We start from the raw sequence: 26393 nt of genomic DNA, 5'->3' as shown, positions 1-26393 counted from the left end.
GGGGACCGCTGGGGATGTGTCATCCAGCTCCTGAGCCAGCCCCAGAGTTCCAGCAGTGTCACACAGCGAGTGGCTCCGCCGGGGGGGTCCGGATCTGGCCCCCACCCTCCCCCTGGCTCTTGCCGGCCCGTGCCAAGTCCCCCGCCGGGCACGGAGGCGACTCTCGGAGCCGGGTCCTGCGACAGAAGTTGCGTTCATCTCGCCTCCAGCCCATTGTCTTGTTTATTTGTTACGGTTGGTCTCCAATTAGGAGTTTGAGCCGTTCGGGGCAAGGGCTGTTTCTTCCCATGCGAACGTGCGGTTCCCGCGCCGCCGAGCTGTGATGTGGTCGGGGACCCGCAGGAGCATCTGCTATTGCAGCAACAGTGCCCGGGGACGAATGCGTTTCAGATGGGCTCGGCTCTTCTTTCCATGCTCGGGCCAGCGGCCAGCCCGAGACGGTGAGGAAGAGCCGCCAGCCGGCCCTTTGGACGCGATGTTCCCCTCCTCGGGGACCCTCTGGGACCTGGCTTGGGCTCGGGGGCATGCCAGGGGAGATCATTACTGGCCAAAAGTGTCTCCCAAATACTTGGGGGGAACCTCCCGGATGGGGAAGGGGCTCTGCCGCAGGTCTGACCCCAGCCTGGGTGGACACAGGGGCAGGTGGGATGCTCCAACCGGGATCTTTCATGGAACAGCCCAACCGCCAGCCCCGTCTTTGCCCGCGGGGTCAGCCCCGGTTGGGATGCTCGTGCCGGTTCATGGCCCGGGGATGCAGCACAGCGCACTCGCCTCCTGCCCTGTGGCAGGACGCGGAGTTGATGGTGCCCCAGCACCGCACCTGCAGCCCGCAGACGGCAAGTCCGGTCTGGCTGGTGGCCCCAGGGCAGAGGCATGGACCCGTCCGGCTGGGTTGCGCGCGGCGTCAGTTAGCACATGATCCACGCCGCGGGGCCAAGGTCTGAGGTCAGTTAGTCACACCCAGGCAGCGGCACTGACTTCACCGCGGGCAGGAGCAGCTCCTCACGTACCGCGCTCCCCGAAGGCAGCGCTGACCCACCGCTCGGGGCCGCGCGCCGATGGTCAGACCGCTCCGTTATCAGGGCGCAGGCATCGCTCCCATCGCAACGAACGGCTCCCCGGAGCCCCCCCTGGCTCTCACCCCAGCCAAAATAGTTTCTCTGGTCCTGAGGCCGGAGGGGAACCGCTAACGGGGTCCTGCTGATCCCTCTGGGGAAGCCGCAGTGCCGGTTCCCCCCGGGTGCTCACGGTCCGGCTCGCGGGGCTGGCCCAGTTCCCCCGAGCGCCGGCTGGGTGGGATCGGCCGCTGGCTGAGGTCATTGGAAGCCCTTTCCATCTCCCCTGAGTTTGGGATGTCCGCTGAGCGTGGGGCGACGCGTCCTGGCTCACAGGAGCCAGGGTGATGGCACAAGCCGGGGCCGCCTCCAGCCCCAACCCCGAAACCCCGCTGCAGGGTGAGTGCTTTTGGGGGGGGGGGGGGTGTTGGAATTTTAGGGTCTTGTCCACGCTTCGGCCGGAGCCACGTTTCCAGGGAAGGAAGAGTTAATCCCCCGCCCGCCGCTAATGAGCCTTAACTGGGAATGACCCGACACCGGGGAGAAGTGAACCCATTGTCCTCGCCTGCGTTTGACTGTCTTCCAGGGAGACTCATGAAACGCAGAGCCCGGGCGTGAGTTCCCAATTTATGTCAGGAGGCTCTGATTTATTCTATTTATTTATTTTTGCCATCTGGTTGAGGAGGGACGTTGAACGCAAGCGTGAGAAATCCAGATGTGCACAGCTCCTTGCCGCTGCGCTCGCTGCGCAGGACCTCGTCCCCAGCCCAGCTCCCGGCCCCTCTGAGCTCGACCCAACCCCCCCAGCCCGCTGCCACCCCTCCAGCCCCAGGGGACAGGTCGGTGGCACCCCCGGACACCTGCCACATCCCCGGCAAGGGTGAGGTGTGGATATTTACACACAGATGGGGTCAGCCTGGATGTCCAGCCCTAGACTTCCAGCGTGTGAGATGTTGGCCATATGGTAAACGATAGCCATGGGGACACTTGGCTGTCCCCAGCTGTGGGGATGCAGTGACCCTGGCAGCCCTCATGGTGCTGGTGTGCGCTGCAGGACCTGGCCCCGTTGCATGATGCCCATCCCAAATGGATCGTCCCTCCACGGCTGCCGCCATGCCCTGCCCCATCCCTACATTTTGGGGGGGATTTGTATTGGTTTGAGGACACCTTATCTGTTGGTGCAGGCTGGGAATGGGCCCCACAAATGGGCTGCCATCCCAGGCACCCTCCAGGGCGGTGGCACAGGGGACACCCAGGGTCCTTCCCCTGGTGGCAGGATGAAATGATGGGATGATGGAAGAAAGCCACACCATGACCAGGGGGATCAACTGCAACACCGAGGGATGTCCCTCAGGTTCCTCCGCCATGGGGTGGGGAAGACTGTGCCATTTTGGGGCTCATCCCCCACCATGAAGGGACAGCGGGATGGAGCTGGGCACCACTCCCCGTGCCGCCACTGCTGGTGTGGCACAAGGCTACTGGCAGCGCCAGGCTGCCGGTGGCGGTGATGCCATTTTGGGGGGAAAAACCCATGCTGTGAAAACTCCCCTAGGAGCTGGGGGACACAACCAGGCAGCGGGACCTGGCGAGGCAGAGAAAGAGGGGTTCGGGGAGGGGGGGGGGGACGGGGACGGGGCTGACTTTTGAATTTTTGCGATGATTTTTTGGTTGGGGCTCCTCCGAGACACGAGAGATGATCACACAGGATCTTAGCTCATCCGCTTGCTGTCTCATGCCTGGGAGGTTTGGCCGGAGGCCCGAGGGCTCCGGAGAGGAGGAAAATTTCATCATCCTGCTCCAACGTCTCCTGTATAATCAGCCTCTTGTTAACCGATACGGCCCCATGCGAGACGCTCGCGAGGACCAGGGCGCTGGTGGAGCCTTAGGTGGTCTTGGCCCCGGCGAAGCTTTGCTCAGCCTCTCCCAGGGCTGCCTGGGAAGCGGCTGCGATTTTATCTGCCCCCCCCCCGCCCCGCACACGCTTGCTCGCCTCTCTCTGCCTCTTCCCAGCCTGGGCTTTGGGGTTTCCCCGTACCCCCAGGCACCGCCAGCGTGGGGCTGCCTGCACCACCATGCTCCCTGCACTGCGATGGTCCCCATGCCACCATGCTCCCTGCACCACGATGGTCCCCACACCACCGTGCCCCCTGCACTATGTTGGTCTCCATGCCACCGTGCTCCCTGCACCATGATGGTCCCCGTGCCACCGTGCCCCCTGCACCACATTGGTCCCCATGCCACCGTGCTCCCTGCACCGCAATGGTCCCCACACCACCGTGCCCCCTGCACTATGTTGGTCTCCATGCCACCGTGCTCCCTGCACCATGATGGTCCCCGTGCCACCGTGCCCCCTGCACCACATTGGTCCCCATGCCACCGTGCTCCCTGCACCGCAATGGTCCCCACACCACCGTGCCCCCTGCACTATGTTGGTCTCCATGCCACCGTGCTCCCTGCACCATGATGGTCCCCGTGCCACCGTGCCCCCTGCACCACATTGGTCCCCATGCCACCGTGCTCCCTGCACCGCAATGGTCCCCACACCACCGTGTCCCCTGCACTATGTTGGTCTCCGTGCCATCGTGCTCCCTGAACCGTGATGGTCCCCATGCCACCATGCCCCCTGCACCACGCAGATCCCCATGCCACCATGCCCCCTGCACTACGTTGGTCCCCATGCCACCATGCTCCCTGCACCGTGATGGTCCCTACACCACCGGGCTCCCTGCACCACACTGGTCCCCATGCTACCGTGCCCCCTGCACCGCGTTGATCCCCATGCCACCATGCTGCGTGCACTGCAATGGTCCCCATGCCACCATGCTCCCTGCACCATGATGGTCCCCATGCCACCATGCTCCCTGCACCACGATGGTCCCCATGCCACCATGCTCCCTGCACCGCGATGGTCCCCATGCCACCGTGCTCCCTGCACCATGATGGTCCCCACACCTTCCCAGTGCTGCTGAGCAGCCGGAGAGTGTTGATTGAAGCGTTCCCCAAGGAAAATGCCTTCGTAATCAGCCATCCCATAGGACATGGGAAGGCGAGAAGGACCAAGGAGACAGGGGACAGTGACCCCCAAGCCTGCAGCGATGCCTGGGGGGGGGCTTTGGGGCAGCCCCGAGGTGTTTTTGGGGAGAAACAGGGGCGTTTGAGGGTGAGCGCAAAGGGAACCCAGAAAAAGGAGCCAAATAAATTTCTGTTGGTTTATTTAAAAAAAGGGGGGAAAGAAGTATAAAAAAATAAATATTTAAATAGAATTCTATATATATATATTACCACAAATCTTATTATTAATTATTAATTATTATTATTATTAATAACATTACTAAAAGTCAGGTCAGAGCACTCGGTGCACGCTGGGCTTTCCACCGAGGCAATAAATAACCCTCGCAGCCCGCTCCGGTGCCAGGAGCGAGCCAGCGCCTCCTGCCACCGGCCTGGGGCCCGTCCCTGCGTCCCCATGTCCCTGTGTCCCCGCGTCCCCGCGCCGGGGCCGCATTCAGTCATGCGAAGCCCAGCCCTTGGCCGGGCCGCTAGTACATTCAAAGCCCTTCCGATGGGAAAAGCACTTTTCCGAAGGGGAGGGATGGGCCCTCCGCACCCCGCTGTGCCCGCGCGGGGGGGGACGATGCTCCCCGGTGGGGCGGCCGCCGGCTCCGTCCCCAGTGGGTGGCTTTGTCCAAGACGGTGGGACCCAGCCCCGGCCACCCCAGTACCCCCAGTTCGACTCCTTGTGGGGGAACTCAGCCCCAAAATGTGCAGGGGGAGTGTGTCCCTGTGTCCCCACATCCCCGCCAGGCGCAGCATCCCAGAGTCCTTCGTCCCAATCCTTTTCCCGGGGACGTGGAGGCTTTCGGATGATGCTCAAGGATGTCCACTGGGTTCCTCTCCATGATGGAGGAGACCGGTCATGGGGGACAGAGTCCGGTCCCGCTGCCAGCCCCTCGCAGCACCCACAGCTCCCCGCACCCCGTGGGAGGACACGGACAGCCGAGGCGCATCCCGGGACCAGCCCGCACCCCAGCATCACCTCGGGGATGCGCCGCCTTGTCCCACTGGATGCTGGCCCCGGCTCTTCTCCGCCCGGGACACACCAGGCTGTGACGTTCACCCCCTAAGGGGCAAATAAATTACCGGAGGGCTGACGGGGCCAGCGCAGGGTCCGGGGTAATAAATAGGAAGGCAGGAGGTCAGGAGGCAGCAGTGGCAGGGTGGGGGGGGCATGGCTGGCACGGCCGTCCTCACCGGTTGCTGGTGGGGGGGGCGGAGGAGCCGGGGCGGGCGCTCACGGGGGGCTGAGATGAGGTAGGAGGACGCGGGCCGCCTGGGCGATGACCTGCACGTACTTCCTGAGCACCTGGCAGCCCTGCTGCTTCTTCTTGAAGGCGCTCTTGCCCTTGGAGCTCTCCCCGTAGCTGACGTCCACCTGGAAGATGTTGTAGTTCTTGCAGAGGAGGCAGGTGAGGTTGGATATGAGGCCCCGGGTGGTTTTGGTGGTGTTGTGGAGCCGGTCGAGGAGCTCCTTGGCTGTGGGGTTGAGCTCCTCCTGGTCGCGCGTGATGTTCCCCAGCGAGGCGTTGAGGAAGGCGAAGAGCTTGTACATGGCCACCATGACCTCCTTCTCGCTCGTCCGGTTGACACGGAAAGCGGGGAAGAAGACGCCGCTGGGGTTGCAGAGCTTGTCGCTCTCGCTGCTGAACGGCTCTCCCTGGCACTTCAGCTGGGAGGAGAGGCGAGCGTCACCCCCGTGTCCCCTGTCGCCCCTGGCCACCTTCTGCCACCGTCCCCACAGTGTCCCCATCCCTCCCCCTTCGTGGGCATGCAAACAGCCCCGGGGTTCCCCGTGGGGACCATCCATCCCCGAGCGCCACTTACGTAGAGGCTGAAGAGGTCCTGGGCGGTGGCGTTGAGCAGCGCGACCTGCCTGCGGGTCTGCTCCTGGACGTTGGAGCGGCACAAGCTGTGACCGGGGCAGCCAGAACCCGTCACCAGCAGTGCCCGGCCGGCCACCGGCCGCCGCTGCAGCAGGAGGAGGGCCACGAAGGGCACGACACCTGTGCGGGGAGAGAGGTGGGCATCATGGTGGGCACTGACCCCGTGGTGGTCCATGGGGACCGTGCCGCCGCTGGCACGGCCTGGGCAGGTCCAGCATCGCCCAAGGATGTCCCCAGCACCGGGCACCCAAGGGGAGGACGTCCAGCCAGAGCGGGGAGCCATCCCGCTCAGGGGAAGTCCATCTCAGTCCCCAGACTTTCCCGGCCATGACAATGTGTCCATCCCGCTCCCGTCCCCCTCACCTGCCCCCCGGCAGGCGGTCCCCCGCCTCCCTTCCCGGTGGGGCGCCCCGCGGCATTCCCACATTTCGCAACCGGCCCGGTGACGACCTGTCGGGTTTAATCAAATATGCAAAGCGCTTTCCCCTCCGTTATCCCCGGCCGGGCGCTGCGGGAGCGAGGCCCCACCCCGGCCCCGGCTGACTCAGCGGGGGCGCCTGCAAGGAAACCTGCCTTCGGCATCCCCCTCTGCTCCCTCCCGCCTCCGGCCCCACTGCCTGCCTCAGTTTCCCTGTCTGCGAAGTGGGCGCAGCGCCGAGGAACCCCGGGGAGAGACGCCGCAGCTGCCGGAGATGCCGGCCAGGAAATCCCTGGACGCAGAACAAGGGGACCCTTGAGCAGCTGGCAGCTGGGTCGACCCGGCGTCCCCCTCCTGCCGGTGGGGTGAGAATGGGGTGCTACAACCCCCCCATCCCTGGGGACGCCCCCCCCAAAACAGCATCCCTGCTCGGGGAGGCCGAACCGCCTGCGGAGCCCTGCCACTGCGTCCTGCATCCTCTGGGCAGGGTATCCCGGGGGGTCCCTGGGGGATCCCCACCGCCGGGTGACCTGGCTGCCACCGGCGGTGTCCCCGCAGGGTGGGGGCCCCGTGCGATGCCACGGGAGGGTGCTGCCAGGAGAAGTCCCTGGGCCGTGACGAGCGCCGAAGCTGCCCGCACTTGTCAGCGCCTCCGACGTGCCGCCGGTGCCGGGTAATCCAAAACTTGCTTTATTTACCCTGCCCAGGTGGGAAAGGACTTACCAGGGCGTGTTGCGATCCCTGACCCGCCGCCGCTCCCCTCCTGCGTGGGATGGGGATGAGGGGGGGGACCCTTCCTCCCCACACCCCCCGGGTGCTCCCATGGGACGCGGATGCCCTGACCCCCCCCACAAGCCCCTCGCTGTGTTCCCCCCTCCCCGGCCACTGCCTTCTGCCCATTTCACAGCTGGGCAGAGTGAGGCTCAGCACCCACGTGTGCCAGGGGCCGGGTGGGTGGGTGGGGTCCCGGGTGGGTGCTGCCCCGTGGGACCCCCCAGCACCGCTGCTGGGGTGACAGCTGCTCCCTCCAGCCCCCCGCTCCTGCACTTGGCAGCTTCCCCATCCCTCCGGTGCTCCCGACCCAGCGGCAGCTCACAGCTTCGTGAGACCCAGAAGGAGGAAAAGTAGGATGGCGGGGGGGAAATGTTAAAAAAAGCCAAAAAAGCCCAAAGGAAAAATAAAAAAAAAAAAAAAATTCCCCCCCCCCCTTGCTTTTTTTTTTTTTTTTTTTTTTGGAAGCATTTCCAGTTATATAAGTGTCCAGATGTTGGCTGCACCGCGCCAGCGCCGCGCTTCGCTCCCCGCTGCCAATTCCCAGAGATGCTCATCCCGGGGGGAACGCGGCGCGGCGGGAGCCCTCACTCCGGCGAACCGGGACCCGCCTGCACCCGGGCATCACCGGGAAAAAGAAGGGGGGGGGGGGGGGGGATGAGGAGGGAGGGGTTGGGGAGGAGGAAAAAAAAGGGGGAGAAGGGGAAATAATTTCCCCAAAGTTGATTTTTTTTTTTTTTTACCTGCCGGCACGAACTTCATTGTGAGCCGCGTCCCGGGAGCGACTTAATAGAGATTGGTGTTGGCAGAGGAAGTTTTCAGAAATTCATGTTCATACTGGGGGACTTCTCGGGGTTTATATACCGGTCCGGCAGCCAGCCTGTGTTGTAAGAAAGGGGAGGAGGGGGGGACGCGGGGGGGAGCAGCACCACTATCGTTGCTTCTATTGAAACTGGAAATCAGGAAGTCGAGGGCTTTGGAAATCCTGAATGATTCTTAGAAATAAACTTCTGATAAAGTTGATGTCACCGGGATTGTGGGTTTTGTGTTTTTTTTTTTTTTTTTTTTTTTCACGCACGGGGTCGGGGAGGTGCTGGGGAAGTGGGTGGGAAGAGGGGGGGGGGGGGGATATGAATTAAACCCCCCCCCCCCCCCCCCCCCTTTCCCCTCCAAGGGAGGCGAGCGGCAGCACGTGGGGTTTGGGGGCGTCGCGGGGGGCAGCGGGGGGCGGCGAAGCGTGATGGCGAACGCGCCGTGTCGTGACTCATGGAGCCGCAAGCACTTTCACCCCAGGGTCCCCCTCCCCGGGCCAGGGCTTCCCCGCCGGCTGTCGGAGCAGTCAATAAAATAAGGGTGGGAGATAGAAAAAAAAATATATTTTTTTTTTTTTGGGGGGGGGGGGGCCGGGTTGGAAGGATAAAAGTTGCGGGGAGGTGGTGGCGGGGTGCCCCGAGGGTTGCGGGACCCCCAGGTCACGGTGGGATGGCGGCGGTGGCATCGATGTCCCCGGCCCCCCCCAGGCCCCGCCAGCGGCTCGTCCCTTTGGGTGAAAATATTAAAAAGGTTAAAGGGTGGGTTTTCTCTAGGAAAAAGGACAAACCCACCCAGTGGGGAGAGGCTGGACCTGCCCCCCCCCCCCACCACACACACACACTCCCCCAAGGTTAACCCTTCCATTGGTGGGGCTGGCCCGCTGCCCGGAGCAGGCAGGGCGCAGGCAGGGCGCAGGCAGGGCGCAGGCAGGGGGGTGCTGGGCTGGTTGGCAGAACGCTCCAAGCAGGGTGGGAGCGAACACCCGAGCGAGGGGTGGGGGGGGGTGGGGGGTGGTGTCAACACCTCCCGGGGGTCCCGTGGGACCAGGATGCTGTGGGGCCGTCTGCCCGATTTGGGTGAAAAACAGGTTAAAGGGATTTTTTGGGGTTGTGGTTTTTTTTGTTTTTTTTTTGTTTTGTTTTGTTTGTTTTTCTTGTAGATCTATTTTTCTCACCGGGGGTACGGCCGAGCTGAAACTTTTTAATCAGGTTTAACAAGTTTGTGCCCTGGTTGCGCTGGCAGCGGGAACCCGCCGGGGTGACAGTCGAGGACCGGTGACGCAAGAGCCACCGCGACCCCGGCCGTCCCCCGTGGCAGAGGGTGGCACGCCGGAGGGGGGGGACGCGAGGACCCCTTACGTTGGGGTGGGGGGGGGTCACCTAGCCGCTGCCTGCCTCAGTTTCCCCATGTGGGAACCAAGCCCGCCCGCTTTGCCAGGCGGCATTGATGCCAAAGCCCATTTCAGCCCAGTCTGGCCTTACTGGGATGCCGGGCAGCGAGCGGGGATGGGGCTGGGCAGCGAGGGGGGTGGCAAAAGCCGGGGAGGACGAGCCCCACCTCCCCCCCCCCTCCCCCAGCCCCACGCCTGGTTTTATTGGGGTGCAGTGAGCAGCGCATCACGTATCAGCGGACATCTGATGGCACTTAATTAACTGAAAAATCGGTGTTTCTTAATTAATAGCACTAGGGAACATGCTGGCGGGGGGGTGAGGGGGGTGTTGCAGTTTTGCCATTTTCTGCCCTTTCCCTGAATTTCCCAGGGCTGCCCGGGGCCAGGCCGGTGCCCCGGGGCTGGGCAGGGTTTGGGGGTTTCATTTATAATAGGTTTTCTGGGGGGGATAGAAGCGGGGGGGGGGGCACGTTTCCCCTCTGCAGGGGAGGATGCTCCAGCGGGAAAAGCCAAATCCCAGGTCCGGGCAGGCTGGATGGGGGGCGATTTCCCAATGATGCCCGGGAAAAAAAAAAAAAAAAATCCTTTTTTTCCCAAGCGTTTGGGTAGCAGGAATGCCCTGTAGGAATCCTGCACGGATGCCCCATGGGGGACGGGCAGCAGGAAAGGTGCGACGCAGGAGCGTGGCGAGATGGTGACATGGAGGGGGGGCAGTGTCCCGGTGGGTCCCAAGGAGGGAGTGGGAAGGGGTTGGGGGGGTGGGGAGCCAGCCCTCCCCATGGCTGCGGGGCTGGGAGCTGGGGGGGGGCGGGGGGGGGAGGTTGTCCCCACTTTGGGCACCCCAGGAGCTGCCTGGCCCAACACTGCTGCCTGCTGTCCCCGCTGTCCCCACCGCCAGCCTGGACAGGGACATGGGGACAAGCTCAGGGCTTTCCCAAGGCCACCGCTGCCATGCTGCTGCTCCGTTCCCCCCACAGCTGCCCCCCGCCCTATATCCATCCCATCACTGCCCCCACTGCCCCCTCCCCATCCCAGAACTGTCACCCCCCCCCCGCCCCATCCCTGTCCCCATGCTGCCCCCTGCTGCCCCAGCCCAGAACTATCAACTCCCCATCCCATAATTGCCCCCCCCCGCCCCATCCCCACCTTAGAACTGCCCCCCTTCCCCACCCCCGTCCCACAATTGCCCCCCCCACCCCGCCCCAGAACTGCCCCCTCCTGCCCCATCCCCACCCCATAATTGCCCCACCCCACCCCCCAATCCGCATCCCAAAACTGCCCCAGCTCAGAACTGCCCCACCCCCCCCCCAATCCATCCCAAAGTCCCCCTCTGGGTCCTTGTCCCTTGCTGTCCCCATGCAGAGGGGCTGACACTGAGATTTCAGCCATCACCCACAGATGTGGTTCCCACAGATTTGGGACTGGGGCTGGCCGGGGGGGGGGGGATAAGGAAGGGGGGAGCTGAGAAAGGGGGGGGGGGGTAAGGTCGGCGCCCCCGTGCCCTCGCCCCTTGGAAGGCCGGGGCCGAGTGACGGCGGCGACCGAATTGCCCTTTGCCTCACGACATTTCCCTGCCCGGGCTGCCTCTGTGCCCCACCAGTGTCACCCCACTCACCGGTGTCACCCCACCGGTGTCACCCCACTGGTGTCACCCCCTGGGTGGCCCTGCAAGGAGGGAGCCTGCTCTGGTGGCGACACGGGGGCCACCAGCATCCCTCCGGTGACACTCAGCCCAGGGTGTGTCCCCCCCCCGTTTGGGGGTCCCCCCACCCCCCCACGCCAATCCCGGGGGGGACACACACGTACCTGCACCCTCCCCTCCGCAGCCCATGCACGCTGCCTCCTCTTCGGAGCCGGGCGGGTGGCTTGGCGGGGGACAGCAGCCGGCAGGCGGTGGCACGGTGACGGTCACCCACGGCGCAGCAAGCCAGCCCGGGCTGCTTCATGGTGACATCGTCCCCCACCCTATGTGTCCCCAAATGGCAGCGGGTGCCAGCGCGGTGGTGGCCGTCCCGGTGGCGATGCTCCCCGCGACTGACTCAGGCGGCGGTGCCGGCGGCAGTGCCGGGCAGCCCGGCGGGCATCGGCACACGGCGAGGAACGAGTGACTCCGCGGTGCCACATGACCGGGTCTTAGGATTTTTGACTCAGCGAGACCAGTGGCAGTGGGGTGGTCTGGTCCCAGCGGTGGCCCCGGCCAGGCGGCGGGGACATGGTGGCTCCGGCTTGGCTGCGGTGGTGGCCCAGCCTGTGCCGGCGGCTGTGCCGGGCCACGCGGCACAGGGCTGTGTGACATATGGCATACGGTGCCGTGCGGTGCTATGCCACACCGTGGCATGGCACATGCCTGGCCAGTGCCAGCCCATGCCACGGGGTGCCACGTCACACGCCGGGTGCCACACTGTGCCATGTGCTCCACCGTGCAGTGCCGCGTGCCACGGTCTGTACCGCGCCGGGTGCCACATCCCAGCGGGTGCCGCATCCCACTGTGCTGTGCCACATCCCACGCCGTGCCCCGTGCCACACCGTGCCGTGCCACATCCCACGCCGTGCCACGCCACGTGCCGTACCAGGCCGGGTCCCATCCCACCCCATGCTGCCATCCCACGCTGTGCCACGTGGCCTGGCGAGGACAACGGGCACAGCCTGGCCACCGGAATACAGCCCCTCTCTGCCCACAGACACCGGGACACGGGGACACGGGGACACCACCGCTCAGCGGCCCACGGGCCGAGGTCGACGCTTTATTTCCGTCTGCCGTTATACAAAAATACGGGGGTGCCACGAGCCCGTGGTGGGCACCGCCCTTCTCACAGTACCAAAAAAAATATTGACATTCATAAATAAAACCTTGTGACAGCCACAGTTTAACACGATACAAAAAAAAAAAAAAAAAAAAAAGTTATCACAAAAATAGATATTTATATATTAAAAACATGTCCTTAAATATTTCTTCCCACTGCAGGGACGTATTAAATTAACCCCGATATTCAATAAATACCATAACCACCCAAATATTAATGTATAAATTAGTGGGGAGGGGGTGGGTGCCACCACCCACCGTCACAGTGCGGTGGCCAGAGCCGAGCCCGGCACAGGCAGGGCTGCGGTGGCACGGCCCGAGGGGCTTGGGGACGCAGGGGACACTGAGGGTACGGGGACGCTGAGCACAAAGGGAAGAGCACGGTGTCCCTGGGGACACAGGGGTGCCGAGAGCACGGGGACACAGAGGGCATGGGGTCACCAAGCGTGCAAGAGTGAGCATGGGGACACCGCACGGGGACACCGAGCACAGGGGGACACCGAGAACACAGGGACGCTGATGGCTTGGGGACACTGAGCGCGCAGGGATGGAGAGAGGGATGAGCACAGGGACGTTGAGCTTGTGGGGACACTGAGCTTGTAGGGACACCAAGCTCATGGGGACACCAAGCTGACGGGGACACCAAGGTCATGGGGACATCGAACTGACAGGGACACCGAGCTCATGGGGACCCCGAACTGATGGGGACACCGAGCTGATGGGGACACCGAGCTGATGGGGACACTGAAGTGATGGGGACACCGAACTGATGGGGACATCGAGCTCATGGGGACACCGAGCTCATGGGGACACCGAGCTCACAGGATTCCAGTCCCAGACACTCTCTGGGGTCAGCAAACCCAGCGCAGGGCAGGGAGGGATGGGCAGGCAGCAGGTGACAACGCCGGTGACACTCTCCGGTGCCGGCAGCGCTCTCCGTGGGCCAGGGCCGCACCCTGCCGGCAGCATGGAGGGTGCTGGGCGAGCGGCTCTTAGTCAGGCTGGGTCACCGGACCCATTGAATCACTGGAAAATCCGGCAGGGCTGGGTGACAAGGGACGGCTCCATCCCGCAGCGCTGGGCACCCAGGGGACATCCAAGCGCGCCCGAGCGCGCGGCTCCCCACGGCACCGGGGCTGCCGGAACGTGGGGGAGCTGCCAGGAGCGGGGCTGTCCTGCAGCCAAGCGGTGGCGCGGGGACAGCGTGGTCCCCCCGGCAAGCCGAAGTGATGGGAGCTGCTTTGAGCACGCTTGTGTCCTCACCCGTGCGAGCTTAGAGGGTCTCCGTGGTGCATCCCGGCTGGTTGGAGAGTCTCTATCCCAAGGATAGGGGTGGGGATCAGGAGGGAGATGGAGATGAGGATGGAGATGAGAATGGAGATTGGAGGTGGAGATGGAAATGGAGCCAGAGCTGGAGATGGAGCCAGAGCCAGAGCTGGAGATGAGGATGGAGATGGAGAAGGAGATGGAGATGGAGATGAAGATGAGGATGGAGAGGAGGGTGGAGCTGGAGATGAGGATGGAGATGGAGATGAAGATGAGGATGGAGAGGAGGGTGGAGCTGGAGATGAGGATGGAGATGGAGAAGGAGACGGAGATGGAGATGGAGATGAGGATGGAGCTGGAGATGAGGATGGAGATGGAGAAGGAGACGGAGATAGAGATGGAGATGGAGATGGAGATGGAGATGGAGATGGAGATGGAGATGGAGATGGAGATGAGGATGGAGCTGGAGATGAGGATAGAGATGAGGGTGGAGATGAGGGTGGAGATGAGGACAGAGACGGAGATGAGGATAGAGATGAGGGTGGAGATGAGGATGGAGATGAGGATGAAGATGGGAATCGGATAGGATGGAGATGGAGACAAGGACAACTCTGTTGGCAGCAGGGCTACACTAGGAGCATGCGGGCAGGTGTGAGCCCCGGCATGATCTCCGCTTCTCCCGGTGCGCTCGGCGGCTCCTGGCCTCCAGCTGGGCGTTGAGTTTGGCCATGAAGCGGGAGTAGCTCCAGAGGATCCGGCACCCCTCTAGCTTCTGCCGGAAGACCTTGGTGGGTGCTGTGGGGCCGGGTGGGTGCCGGCGGCGGGGGCGGGGGCTGGGGGCTGGGAAGACCCCCTCCAGGTTGCTGAGGAGCCCCCGCACTTTCAGGTGGGTGCTGGCCAAGCGGCGAAAAATTTCGGCGCCTGGGGGATTGAGGTCATGCTGGTGCCGGGTGATGTCCTGCAGCGCCTGGGCCATGCGGACCATGGTCTCCTGCAGCCCCCGCAGCCCCCTGGTCCCTGCCACTGGTCCCCGCAGCCACTCGGGCGGGCGGTTGGTGCGGCAGATGTGGTTGATGGCCAGGCCCTGGTTCTCCTCCTGTCCAGGGATGGGGAAAGGTCAGGGATGTGGGACAGGAGCAGCACGGTGACCCCTCCCCCCCACCAGCCCCGTGTCCCCCTGCGGAGGGGACAGGAGCAACCCCTCGCCCCAGGGAAGGAGACTCACGTAGAAGGTGAAAAGCTCCTGTGCGTCCTCGGCCATGTGCCTCACCAGCGCCTGGATCTGCTGCAGGGTGGGGGGCTGCAGGGGCCGCCCCCCCTGGCCCGGCACCGCCCAGAGGATGAAGAGCCCTTTGGTGACAGCTGGGGAGGAAGAGGAGGAAGATGGAGGACATCGAAGCACAGCTGGGTGCAGGGAGGCAGCCCCCTCTCCGCGCTGGAAAGGCTCAAGCTCGTCGGTCCCCCACCACAGGGACGGCAGCCATGGGGAGAGCTCAGCCCCGCGGGCCCATCACCCCGGCGTCAGGCCTGGAGGCGAGAACGGTGTGTGCCGGGGACGTGCATCCCCTGCGCCGAAGTCCCCGGTCCTGCCACAGGGACGAACCAGCCCCTGTGCCAAAAGCCTGCAGGGGACCGGGTAGGGAGGAGGAGGAGGAGGAGGAGGAGGAGGAGGAGGAGGAGGACGATGATGAAGACAATGGCATTGAGCAGCCAGGGAGCACAGCCCAGCTGCAGCGGTTGTCCCAGCAGCTCCCCCTGTCAGTGTGGGACACCGCGAAGGAGGGGACAGCGGTGACATTCCCATATCTGGCCCCTTGGCTCTGGCTGGATGTTGTCCCAGCCCTGCTGTCACCCATGGTGGTGACTTTGGATGCGGCGCTGGACCAGCACACAGCATCCATTCCTGCCGCGCTGGGGGTGGTGGGGTTGAAGGGCTTTGGGCAGGGTGCAGGATCTGTGCCAGCAAGCTGACCCCTGACCCTCTGCCATCGGTCCCCAAACTGACCCCAAAGTGTGTTCCCTCCTGCCCTCCCCCTCCCAGCATCTCTTCTCCCCCAGGGAAAAAGGGAACCCTATGGGGGTGTCCATCCCTGGTGCTCCTCATCCCGTGTGCCATGGGGCAAAAATGACCCCGTCCCCCTCTGGCGCCCTTGGGAGTTGACACCGCCACGGCACAGGGAGGGACAGCCTTGGCGACACCATCTGCCGCGGCACGCCGCCTCACCCCCCATGCGGCTCTGCCACCACGCTCCCTCCCGCGGCTCCCCGCTGGCTCAGTACGGCTGGTGCGCAAGCGAGAGGGTAGTTGCGGGACGTCAGCAGACACCTACCTGCCAGCACACCCAGGGGCCGCCCGTTGCACCGCATGGCCGGGGCAGGGTGTTTCGGCGCGGGGCTGCCGGACGCGCGAGCGACTTCCTTACTGCTCGGCGATGGGGAAGCTCGCCTTTTAAAGTGCACCCATTCGCCCCCACCTCCGAAGGAGGCACCCGGACCCAACGGAAAGCCAGCGAGAAGTGAAGCCGTGCCCCGGGGGCCAATGAGCGGGGTGAGCCGCCCCGGCGGGAGGAAATGATGCCGGCCGGCCGATGGGGTTGTTCTTCGATTCAGTTCCTCGAGGGAGTCCCGGCGGGTCCAGCCCGGAGAGTCCGCGGTCCCACTGCTCCTCCCGGGTCCGGCCACACTGGCACCGCTGGACCCCTGTGGCTTGGCTTCTTGGGAACGGGCTACTTTGAGTCACCCCGGTTTCGCTGCTCAGCGCCCAATGGGCTGGTTGAACTGAAAACGCCCTCGGCTGCCCCGAAACCCAAATGCAAAAGAGGGCAGCGGCAGTGGCAGTAGCAAGGCTGGCACCCGGGGATGGGGACATCAGCCATGTGGGGACACCACTGTCCCATCACGGGGCGGGGGGGAGCTTCGCATCCCCAGTCCAGCCATGGGAGCCAAAAATCCAGCCTGGGAAGGAGGGAGGTGGAAGCCCGGGAAGCATGGAGCATCCCGGCATGGCTGGGGACCGCACCTGGACGTGGCGCTTGGCGACGCTCCGGAGGATGCTCTGTCCATCTGCACACACCCGCCCGCCCCTCTGGGTGACGAATTCGGGTGCTGACCAAGTTGGGGACACCAGGCAGCACAGCTCAGCCCCTCTGCCCAGCAGCACCCGTGGGTGACCCCGGGGAGGAAACGCAACCGCCCGGTGCCAAACGGCCGCGGCGGGACCTGCGCGGGGCCCTGGGTGTTGCCCAAGGGCGCGGGGGCCGAGGGCAGCGGAAGCCGGCGCGGGCAGCAGTGCTGGCAGCGCTGCCCTCACTGCCGCGTCAGGCTTATGCAATACCGCCGCGGGAGAGCCCGGCTTCCACCGCCCCCGCCGGCATTGCCACGGGGCCCGGCGCAGCCTCGGCACTGCCGGCAGCACCTGGTGCGAACGCCCGTGCATCCCTCAGCTCGCCTTTCCCGGTGGATGGAGCCCGGCAGGAGACCGGCACCCACGGGGGCTTCTTCCACCGATTATAAAATTAATATATTTTATCAGGTTTTTTTGAGAGTCGTTGCAATCCGGTTGATTTTGGTGACCATCAAAAAGTTGCCGGCACGAGCAGAGGGATCCACCCCGTGCTGGATTTGCACGTTCAGAGGGTTCGGTGGCGGTGAAGGGGGACAACCGAGAAATAACATCTCCCCTGGGCTGTAAGAACGTGGCCATGACTCACTTCCAGAATAAGTGTTTTCTTTTCCCAAAATCTCCCCTCCCCGGCCGCCGCACAACCTGCAGGACTCCCTGCTGCCGGAGCAGGACCTGCACTACTTCCTCCACCAGCTGCCTCCTCCTCCTCAGTTGTCCCCCAGCAGAGGTGGTGGCTGGGCTGGTTTCGGTGGGGCCGGGGTGGGCAGGGCTGTGCCTAGGGCAGCCCTGGAGGGGTGGAGGAGCCAGGAGAACGTCCTCTCTCCGCATCTATTTGAAGTAGTTTGTCCATCTGTCTGTCCGTCTAGACTGTCTGTTAGCCATCTGTCCATACGTCTGCCTGTCCATCCATCCAACCATCTGCCCATCCACCCGTACATCCCTCCACCTATCCATCAACCTGTCTATCCATCTGTCTGTCATCCATACAATGAACCAACCATCCAACCATCAGTACATCCATCCACTCATCCAGCCACCTGTCTGTCCGTCTGTTCATCCGTCCATCCACTTGTCCATCCATCCACCTGTCCACCCATCCCCACCCTCCATCTATCCACCTGCCCATCCGTCCACCCACCCACCCACCCACCCACAGGAATGTTCAACCATTTATTCATCCATCCATCCACCCACCCAGAGGAACATCCATCCATCCATCCATCCATCCACCCACCCATCTACCCACCTGTCCACTTGTACATCCATCCATCTGCCCATCCATCCTTCCATCAATCCATCCATCTGTCCATTCATCCATCCCTCCGTCCCTGACCCCGTGTGCCCTCCAGCGTGTGCAATGCCATGGCAGGACCCCCGGGCACCCTGGCCGGGTGAGCAGGACCATGTGGGCAGAGCTCACCCACCCTCAGATCCTCACAGCCACAGACACCTCTGTCCCCTCCGTGTGGCACCGTCACCTCCCAGGGCTCCCCACGGTGTCCCTGTCGTGCCGGGAGGAAGCCACCATGGGCTGCCCCACCAGAGGAAAGCGGGTGGCGGAGGAGTGTGCAATACCCAACGGGGACAAAAATAGTGCCGCTGACCGCATGGGACGGCTGCAATTTCTTCATCACTTCGGCGCGCGTCACCAGCGTCTCATGACTCTGGACAAGAGAGCGAGACAGGAAAGAAAGCGCCTGGGGATGTTGCAGGAACCCGACAGCTTGCAATAGTGCGGGAGCTGACGCAGGAAAGATGCGGCCGGGACCTGGGCACACTCCCACTTGGTGCCCTGGAGAGCAGGCACCAGTTTTTGGCGACAGGACGGGAGCAGAGCTGCATTCACCCAGTGGCCCAAGCACCAATCGGCTGAAAAGACCCCAAAGAGGTTTCCACCGTGCTCGCGCTCCCGCCAAGTCGCGCTTGTTGACCAGGTGCGGCCCCTGGGGGCACCCAGGGGTTGGAGGGCCCACCTGCACGGCCACCGCTGGACCCCAAGGGGGTCACAGCACCCCCCAAGCACCCCAGGAGGGGACAGCCCCCACCCCGCGCACCCCACTTTGCCGGGGGGTACCGTGCTGCTGGCAACGGGAGAAGACATGGGGGCGCTCAGCTTCCCCAGTGACTTGATGGGGGCCGCAGCCTTCACCCTTTTTTTCACCCCAAAAACACGGTAGGTGAGCTGGCCCCGTCCTGGTCACCTCACAGCAGGGACACGGGGAGTGCCACGTCCCCCTGGCGCATCCCAGCCGCTCCCATGCCACCCGGTGCCACCACGCCGGGGACCAGCTCTGGGTCACCCCCCCAAGCGCCGTGGTCCACGTGGAAATAAAAATAATAAGACTTTTATTGACTTATTATAAAAACTATGAAAATACAGCTTGGGAGGAGTTGGGGGGGGGTGTCTCCATCATCCCCCCCACGATATGCGATGGCCCAGGCAGGGGCATGGGGCCACCCCTGAGGGGACACAGAGCTGGGGCTGAACTGAAGCCCCCCCCTCCCCACCTTTGAGATTTTTGGGGTTCAGGAGGGCATCGCAGCTCAGGGGATGCTTTCACCCCCCATAGGGCCAGTCCAGGGGTGCCCCACAGCATCACGGCCACCCCCCCTCACCCGTGGGGACACACACAGGGTGTGGGGACACATCCCACCAGCCCCAGGCTGTCACCCCCAGCACCGCGGTGCCACACCACCACTCCCTGACACGTGTGTCGTCCCCCCCCCATGTCCCCTCTTCCAGCAGATCCCCCGGGACACCCACTCCCCTCCCGAGCCCCCCTTCGGCCTCACCCGGGGGGTGACATGGTGGGGACTGCTCCCTCCCCCTTCCCACAAGACACTGTCCCACCACCACGAGGCCACCGTGTCCCCGAAGCCACCGTGTCCCCACATCCCCGGCAGGCAGGGAGCGACGCTACACCTGGCTCTGCCCCACAGCGGGGGGAGCCTTAAAATTAAGAAATAACAAATATTGGGGGATGGGGGGGGGGGGGGGGGGGGAAGGGGAGCCCACCGTGCCACCGCGCTGGGCCACCCGGCGTGGGGACAACCGGCTGCTATCTGCCACTCTCCTGGCGCTGCTGCAGCAGCTGGATGACCTCGGCGATGCCCTCCTCGGGGACCTGTGTGTGTGTCGGGGAGGGGGGGGGGGACAAAGCGGGTGTCAGCCCCGGGGAGGACACCCCCAGCGTGGTGGGTCCCCGGGGAGGGACAGGGTCTCACCAAGGCGTGATCGAAGTTGAAGGTGCTGATGTAATACGCCGATATGTCGGCGGCGGCCAGCGGCTCGGCGATCTGCGCCACGATGCCACACTCATCTGGGGGGGGGACACACACACAGGGACGTCCAGGGTGAGCGGTGACCCCAGTGGCGCAGCCGTGGGGACACGCAGGGAGAGCGTCACCCTCCCCCACCCAAGCATCTCGACCCTGGGTTGGGGTTGGGGGGGGAGGATGGGTGGTGGTGGCACATGGCGGGGGGGGGGAGGATGGGCGGTGGTGGCACATGGAGGGGGGGGAGGATGGGTGGTGGTGGCACATGGCCACCGCGGCCACACTCACCGAAGCCGAGGGGCTGCCCGCCGATCCGCACCATGCGCCACAGCTCCCCCGTCGAACTGGTCAGCAGCAGGTCACTGGGGAACCTGAGAGAGAAGGGGGGGACACGACACACGAGTGTGACCCCCACCTCCTCCCCGAGCCGCCAGCCCCAGGGATGGGCAGACGGATGGACAGCCACGCAGACGGCACCTACCGCTTCTGGGTTTCGGCGTCCATCACGATGGAGATGTAGCCCTCGATGAGGGAGAAGGCGAAGAAGGTGATGGAGTCGAGGTCCTGGCTGCCGGCGCCAGCCTCCCTCGGGGGGCTGCGGAGAGAAGGGGGGGGATGTCGAGAGAGCCAGAGCGAGGGGTCATGACCCCCGAAACTGGGAGAAGAAGGGCTTGGTGGTGGCACTGGTTGCCTTCGAGCATCATGTTGGGATGGTGCGGGGTGAGGCGGTGGGTGGGGAGGAGAAGGGGGAGGGGAGCGGGTGCTACCCGCAGGGTCTGCAGCTCGGTCAGCCGCCAGGTTGGGGGGCAGCAGGTGTCAGCCACGCATAGGACAGGGGTGACGCTGGGTTTTGGGGCGTTCTCAAAGCACCATGATGCCTCCGGAGCAGGAAGGTCCCACCAGAAGGGACCTCATCCCAGGGGCCACGGGATGTCCTGGCCAGGAGCATCCCCGCACCCCAGCGCTGTTCCCACCAGCCTTTTGCAACCCACCCTCTCCTGTTTTGCAATACCCCTTCCCCGGGCTTTGCTGCAGTGGGGGGACTTGTCCCCTGGGTCACCTCAGGGCTCCCGTGTCCATGGTGGCAGCGGGACCCATAGCACCCACCATGGCTGCAGCCCCCCCGCACGCTGGGGAGGGCGAAACCAGTTTGCAAAACACACCCAGAGCTTGAAAACCCACCGGGAGCAAGGGGAGAAGGCGGGGGGGGGGGAAACATGTCACCGTGGTTCAGGTGGCACCGGGCGAGGGGCCACCACCGTGTCCCCATCCCTGGGACCCACCTGTGGGAGTAGAAGAGGACGTCAATGAGCATGGTGGCGATGGCGGGCAGCGTGTCGGGGGCCACGGTCAGGACGCAGAAGCGGGTCTGGGGGCTCTGGACGGGGTGTAGCGTGGGGCTGGCGGCTGGCAGGGGGGACAGCCACCCGTCAGGCTTGGGGACAGTGCCACAGTGCCACCCCGTGGCCACCACAGCCTGGCATCCCTCAGGGCACCCAGGGGTGGCCCTGGGGGGTCCCCCAAGGATGCGGGTACCACCGGTGGGAGCTGGAGCATCTCGGCAGGGATGGGGTGGCCCTGGGGATGGGGTGGCCCTGGGGGGACATGGGACTTGGCGTCACTCACCCGGCTTGGGCTTGAGGAAGCCGTTGCTCACTTCGTCGCAGGTGACGGGGACACACTCGCCACTCTCCTCCTTGTAGATGTCAAACTCCCCCGCCAGCGTGTGGATCACCACCGGTAGGTCCCGCTCCCGTACCTGGCCGGGGGGGGGAGGGGGGGGCAGGATCGGGAGCTGTCACCCCTCCCCGCAGCCCATCGGGGACAGCGGGTGTCCCCACGCAGCTCGGTGGGACCCGGCACCGGCGTCCCCGTCCTCGCCCAGCGCTCACTCACCAGGATGAAGTCTGTCTGGTAGGTGGAGAGCATCAGCACCGAGACGTGATGCTCGGCCAGCGGCGCGATGACCGACCTGGCGATCTTGGTGACGCCGGTGGCCTGGCAGCCGGAGGGCGCCCGGCCATTGGAGACGACGCTGAGCACCAGCCACGTCGAATCCGCCACCTGCATGAACTCGGAGGGGGGCAGCTCTGCGAGGGATACAGGGAAACTGAGGCACGAGGCTCCCTGGGGCTCGGCACAGCCAAACGGCACCCGATACCGCCTGTCACCGGGCTCGCACCGGCTCAGGCACCGCGTGTCACACTGTCCCCTGGGAGACAAGCTGGTCCATCACAGCCGGGACATGCTCATCTCCAGGCGTGAGGCTGGAGATGCTGATTTGGGGGCGCAGACCAGCCCCGTCCACAAGCGGAACGAGCCAGACAGGGCTCAGCCGCTCCAGGCACTGAGACGGCATCTGAATTTGGCCGTGGGGGTGAGGGGGGACCGAGGCTGTGACCCCCCCCTTAAGCTTGGGATGCGTCTCTCCTCCCCGCTGGGTGCAAGGGGGTGTCGGGGTGCGCCGCACCCCAAAACCAGCACCGCCATGGCCCCGGGGCTGCCTGGGTCAACCCCTGGGAGCCCCCAGGGATGCTTGGGGGGGGGACGGACGGAGGGACATGACACACATAGAGCGCTGGAGGGGACGAAGGAAGGGCCACCCCACTGTCCCAGGGGTGCCAGCACCTCGTCCCAGCCCGGCGGGGAGAGGCCGAGCCCAGGCTGGCGGGGGGCCAGGGCTGCCTCCCAAAAAACTGCTTTTGTTGGCAGGGAGGGCGCCCGCCGGCTGGGCCCTTCCTGCCGCGGGACCGGGGGTGAGGGGACGTGGGGGGGACACGGGCTGCTCTTGCTCATCCCCCGTCCCCCCCCCAACTGCTCCCACCCTCCTGCCCGGGAGAGGAGCAACATCCCCCTGCCCCCGTCCCCGGGCATCCCTTCCCCACCCCACAGCGCTTTCTGGAAGGGACAGCGAGGGGTGGGCAGCCAAGGGGGCTCCAAACGCCCACCCCCCTCAACAAAGGTGGGATGCAGCACCCATGGGAGACGGCCCCCAGCCCTTCGGGGGGCACACGGCATCCCAGTCCCAGCCCAGCTGAGAAGGCAAACTCATCACACCAGTGGCGGAGGAGAGGTCGCCCCAGGGAGGGGTCCAGCACCCATGGAGGGAGGGGGGAGAAGGGGGGGGAACAGGGTCTGCATCCCACTCCCGAACCATGGCTCGGGGCAGGGCGGGAGCGGGGACCGGATCCGGGGGCCCCGGCGGGTGTTTCCAGCGCCTGTTCCTGCGCAGGAAGCGCAAGAACGGCCTCAGCTCCGGCCCAGGGACGAGCTTCAGGGCCGGGACACACACACACTCACACACACACACACACACACACTCGGGGACACGGGGACCTGTCCCAGCGCTCACCGCTTAATCGCTTTTCAACACCACCCTCGGCGAGGACGTAAATGCGCAGTGGGGGGACCCCACTGTCCCCAGGGCCACCCGCCATGGGGGCTTAAGACGGATCCCCAAGGGAAGAGTTTGGGGTGCAGCTCTCCTCTGCTGGGGTCCCCGTCCCATCCCCGCAGCAGGGGGATGCTGGCACCCCCCCAGCCCCGGGGGTGGGGGTACAGACGGCGCAGCGGGGCCACCGGCTCGCAGGACCATTGTTCGGCACTTCCCGCCCTCCCCTCGGGATTGAGGAATATTTGTCCGCAGGCCCCGAAATAAAACAATACGTGGGGAACGGCTCCAGCTCTGGGGAGTTGGGGGGGGCGGGGGGAGCCCAGCCCCACGGCCCCTTCCCCCAGCAAAAAATGGCTGGGGAGGAGAGGTGGGAGCTGGATGCGGCCGGCGAGCACCCCGTGGCCGGAGCACTGACCCTTGCTCCTTGGGGCATGTCCAAGGTGATAAGCCGCGGCCGGCTCCCCGCGGCCTCGCCAGGAAGGTTTGGGCGTGGGAAGCCGGGACAGGATCCGGCCCCTCCGGCACAGCCCGTTGGGCCGGTACCCGCGGCAGCACCGGCAGTGAGGCAGATGCACGGCACGCGCTGGGTCATCGGCAGCGGGGATGCCACCGAATGACACCTCCCAGGGAGGAGGACCGACCTGGAAGGGCTCAACCCATCCCAAGACACCCCAAAACTTGGTCCCCGCTGCCGGGCAGCACCCCCAGGGAGGGCTCACCCCCACCAGCCTGGCCAGGCGCAGAATCGGCCCCGCTCTGCCGAAGCACCGGGCAGGGGGATGAGATGAAAGCGGCCAAGGGAATGCCGGCGGGGAGGCCTGGCGGCAGCACCCAGCGCAGGCAGGGAGTCGGGGCGCTGCCCGCGGGCAACCCCGGGAGGTACCAGCCAGCCCCCTCCCCGCAAACCGTCCCCACCGGTTTCCCAGCCCGGTCCCATGCGGCGGCGGAGAGGCGGCTCTGCCTGGGAGGGGGTTATTAGGGCAAAGGCAGCCGCGCTCGGAGAGCCTCGGCCGGGCAAGCTGGTACATCCCCAGCGCAGGCGTCGGGAGCTCCGTGGCCAGGAGCCCCGGGGATGGGCACGTACCGAAGGCGCCTCCTTACAAGCCGAGACTCGTTCCCTGCAGCCCAGGCCCGGAGAGTCGGTGCGTTCGGGTGGGCTGAGAACGCGCGCAACTCGTGTCGGCGGTGCGCCAGCCCACCCCGCGAGGAGACGGGGTGGCCGCGGAAGCCACCCCACGGTACCTTTGAAGCCTTCCTCGTCCAGCATGATGGTGTAGTCCTCGGGGGTCTCCGTCAGGCTGAAGAACTTGCACCTGAAGAAGAAACCAGCGCTGCCCACCTCAGCACCGCCGCCCCCGGGGTCGGGCACTGGGGCGGAGGGGGGGGGGGGGGAGGCTGGAGGGGTACCGGAGGAGGATGAGGAGGATGAAGGGCGGTACCTGCAGCGCTGGGGCAAGAAGAGGAGCTTGAGCAGCGGGTGGGTGTAGAGCCAGAGCCCGCGGCGGGCCAGGCTCAGCACCCGCACCCGGTGCTCCAGGATGTGCAGGTCCATGGCGGCCGCACCGGACCCCGCCACCGTCGTCGCCGCCACCGCCGCCGCCGCCGCTCCGAGCGCGGCCCCGGCCCGCCCCGCGCCGCGGGAGGGACAAACCGACCGCCCCGCCCCGGTCACCGCCCCGGTCACCGCCCCGGTCACCGCCCCGCCGCGGGAACCGGCCGCGGGGTACCGGGATGCTCCCATCGGATCCGACCCGCAGCCCCGGGATGGCTGGTCCAGCCCCGGCCCGGAGCTCCGGGACACCCGAATTAGCCCCGATTCAGTGCCCGTATCGGACCCGACCCGACCCGGGACACCCAAACCGGACCCGGTCCAGAGCCCCGGGTTGAACGGAGCAGCTCCGGTCCGGAGTCCCAGAGCACCCAAACTAGCCCCAAATCAAAGCCCCGGGGTACCCGCACCGGACAGGACCCGACCCGGAATCCCGGGGCACCCAAACCGGCCCCAGTCCAGAGTCCCAGGGTGACCGGAGCAGCTCCGGGGTGCCCACACCGGATCCAACCCGGCCTGGACCCCCGGGATGCCTGGTCCAGCCCCGGGGCACCCAAATTAGCCCCAAATCAGAGCCCCGGGGTACCCGCACCGGATCGGACCCGATCCGGAGCCCCGAGGTGCCTGGACAGGACCCGACCCGGAGTCCCGGGGCACCCAAACCAGCCCCGGTCCGGAGCCCTGGGGTGACTGGAGCAGCTCTGGGGTGCCCACACCGGATCCAACCCAACCTGGTTCCCCGGGGTGCCTGGTCCAGCCCCGGTCTGGAGCCCCAGAGCACCCAAATTAGCCCCAATTCAGAGCCCTGGGGTGCCTGCCAGGACCCGACCCAGAGCCCCGGGGCACCCAAACCAGTCCCGGTCCAGAGCCCCGATGTGCTTGGAGCATCTCCAGGGTGCCATGGTCTGGAGTCCCAGGGTGACCGGAGCAGCTCCATCCCGCATCCCCGGGATGCCCACACCGGACCCAACCCAGAGCCCCCAAACCAGCCCCAATTTACAGCCCGACCCGGGGTCTCAACCCTCCCACTGCCATCCCTGCCCCACTCAGCCCCCACCAGCACCAGTCAGGCTGGGACTGGACCCACTGGGAACCCAAATGCTGACCCCACCATACCTTCTCCACCCCAACACCCAGATGGCTCCTCCAGGCTCAGTCCCAGCCCCAAATCCGGTGGCTCGGGGAGGATGAGCCCCACAAGGCACCCCGGCAGCGGGGATTTACCAAAATCGGGGCAGCAGCCCCAGAGCTGAGGTTGGCAGGGATGGGGGGGGGCAACAGCACCACAAACAGGCACTGTCCTGCAGCCACCCCCTGGGAAAAGGGAGTTTAGGGGGGTTAGGGGCGAAGAATGGCGGTTTGGGCAGAATTCCTGCCTGCAGGAAGCACGGGGAGGGAAGGAGAGAGGGCCTGGGCACCATTTTGTGCGTGGAAAGCTGAGTTCTGGGGCGCCATGGGAGAAATTTGGGGTCTCCTGGCTCTGTTTGGCCACAGGAGCTATGACACTGGAGAGAAGGGGGGACAGGTCTGGGTGCTGGGAAGGGTGCCCACCCCACGGCAGCCCTCCTCTCCCCCCTCCCCCCCTCCCTCCAAG

At 65.2% G+C, this 26393-nt stretch overlaps 3 protein-coding genes across 4 annotated transcripts; all 3 read right to left on the bottom strand.

The window, feature by feature from the left end:
- Positions 1-5277: 5277 nt before the first annotated feature.
- LOC309678633 (leukemia inhibitory factor-like) lies at positions 5278-7946 on the bottom strand (the record flags this gene model as incomplete). The annotated part of the gene is made up of 3 exons (XM_082491737.1): positions 5278-5781; positions 5937-6115; positions 7928-7946. 3 exons carry the CDS (start codon positions 7944-7946, stop codon positions 5347-5349), a joined length of 633 nt encoding a protein of 210 aa, XP_082347863.1. The 3' UTR covers positions 5278-5346.
- Positions 7947-14087: 6141 nt separating this feature from the next.
- Positions 14088-15823, bottom strand: OSM (oncostatin M; the record flags this gene model as incomplete). The annotated part of the gene is made up of 3 exons (XM_082491663.1): positions 14088-14552; positions 14682-14818; positions 15787-15823. 3 exons carry the CDS (start codon positions 15821-15823, stop codon positions 14088-14090), a joined length of 639 nt encoding a protein of 212 aa, XP_082347789.1.
- Positions 15824-19360: 3537 nt separating this feature from the next.
- CASTOR1 (cytosolic arginine sensor for mTORC1 subunit 1) lies at positions 19361-24929 on the bottom strand. Of its 2 annotated transcripts, none has more exons than XM_082491451.1 (9): positions 24690-24929; positions 24493-24563; positions 21753-21946; positions 21483-21615; positions 21140-21263; positions 20338-20451; positions 20145-20227; positions 19810-19900; positions 19361-19705 (listed from the first exon to the last, which is right to left on the bottom strand). In XM_082491451.1, the coding sequence occupies exons 1-9, from the start codon at positions 24800-24802 to the stop codon at positions 19498-19500; spliced, it is 1131 nt and encodes a 376-aa protein (XP_082347577.1). In that variant the 5' UTR covers positions 24803-24929; the 3' UTR covers positions 19361-19497. The 2 variants fall into 2 exon arrangements, with proteins under 2 accessions (XP_082347577.1, XP_082347576.1); XM_082491450.1 differs by having other exon boundaries at positions 19495-19705; positions 19806-19900.
- Positions 24930-26393: the final 1464 nt, after the last annotated feature.

This window comes from Vanellus vanellus (genome assembly GCF_965231255.1).
Source record: "Vanellus vanellus genome assembly, chromosome: 16".
Lineage (NCBI taxonomy): Eukaryota > Metazoa > Chordata > Aves > Charadriiformes > Charadriidae > Vanellus > Vanellus vanellus.
This window is presented reverse-complemented; position numbering and strand designations above follow the sequence as displayed.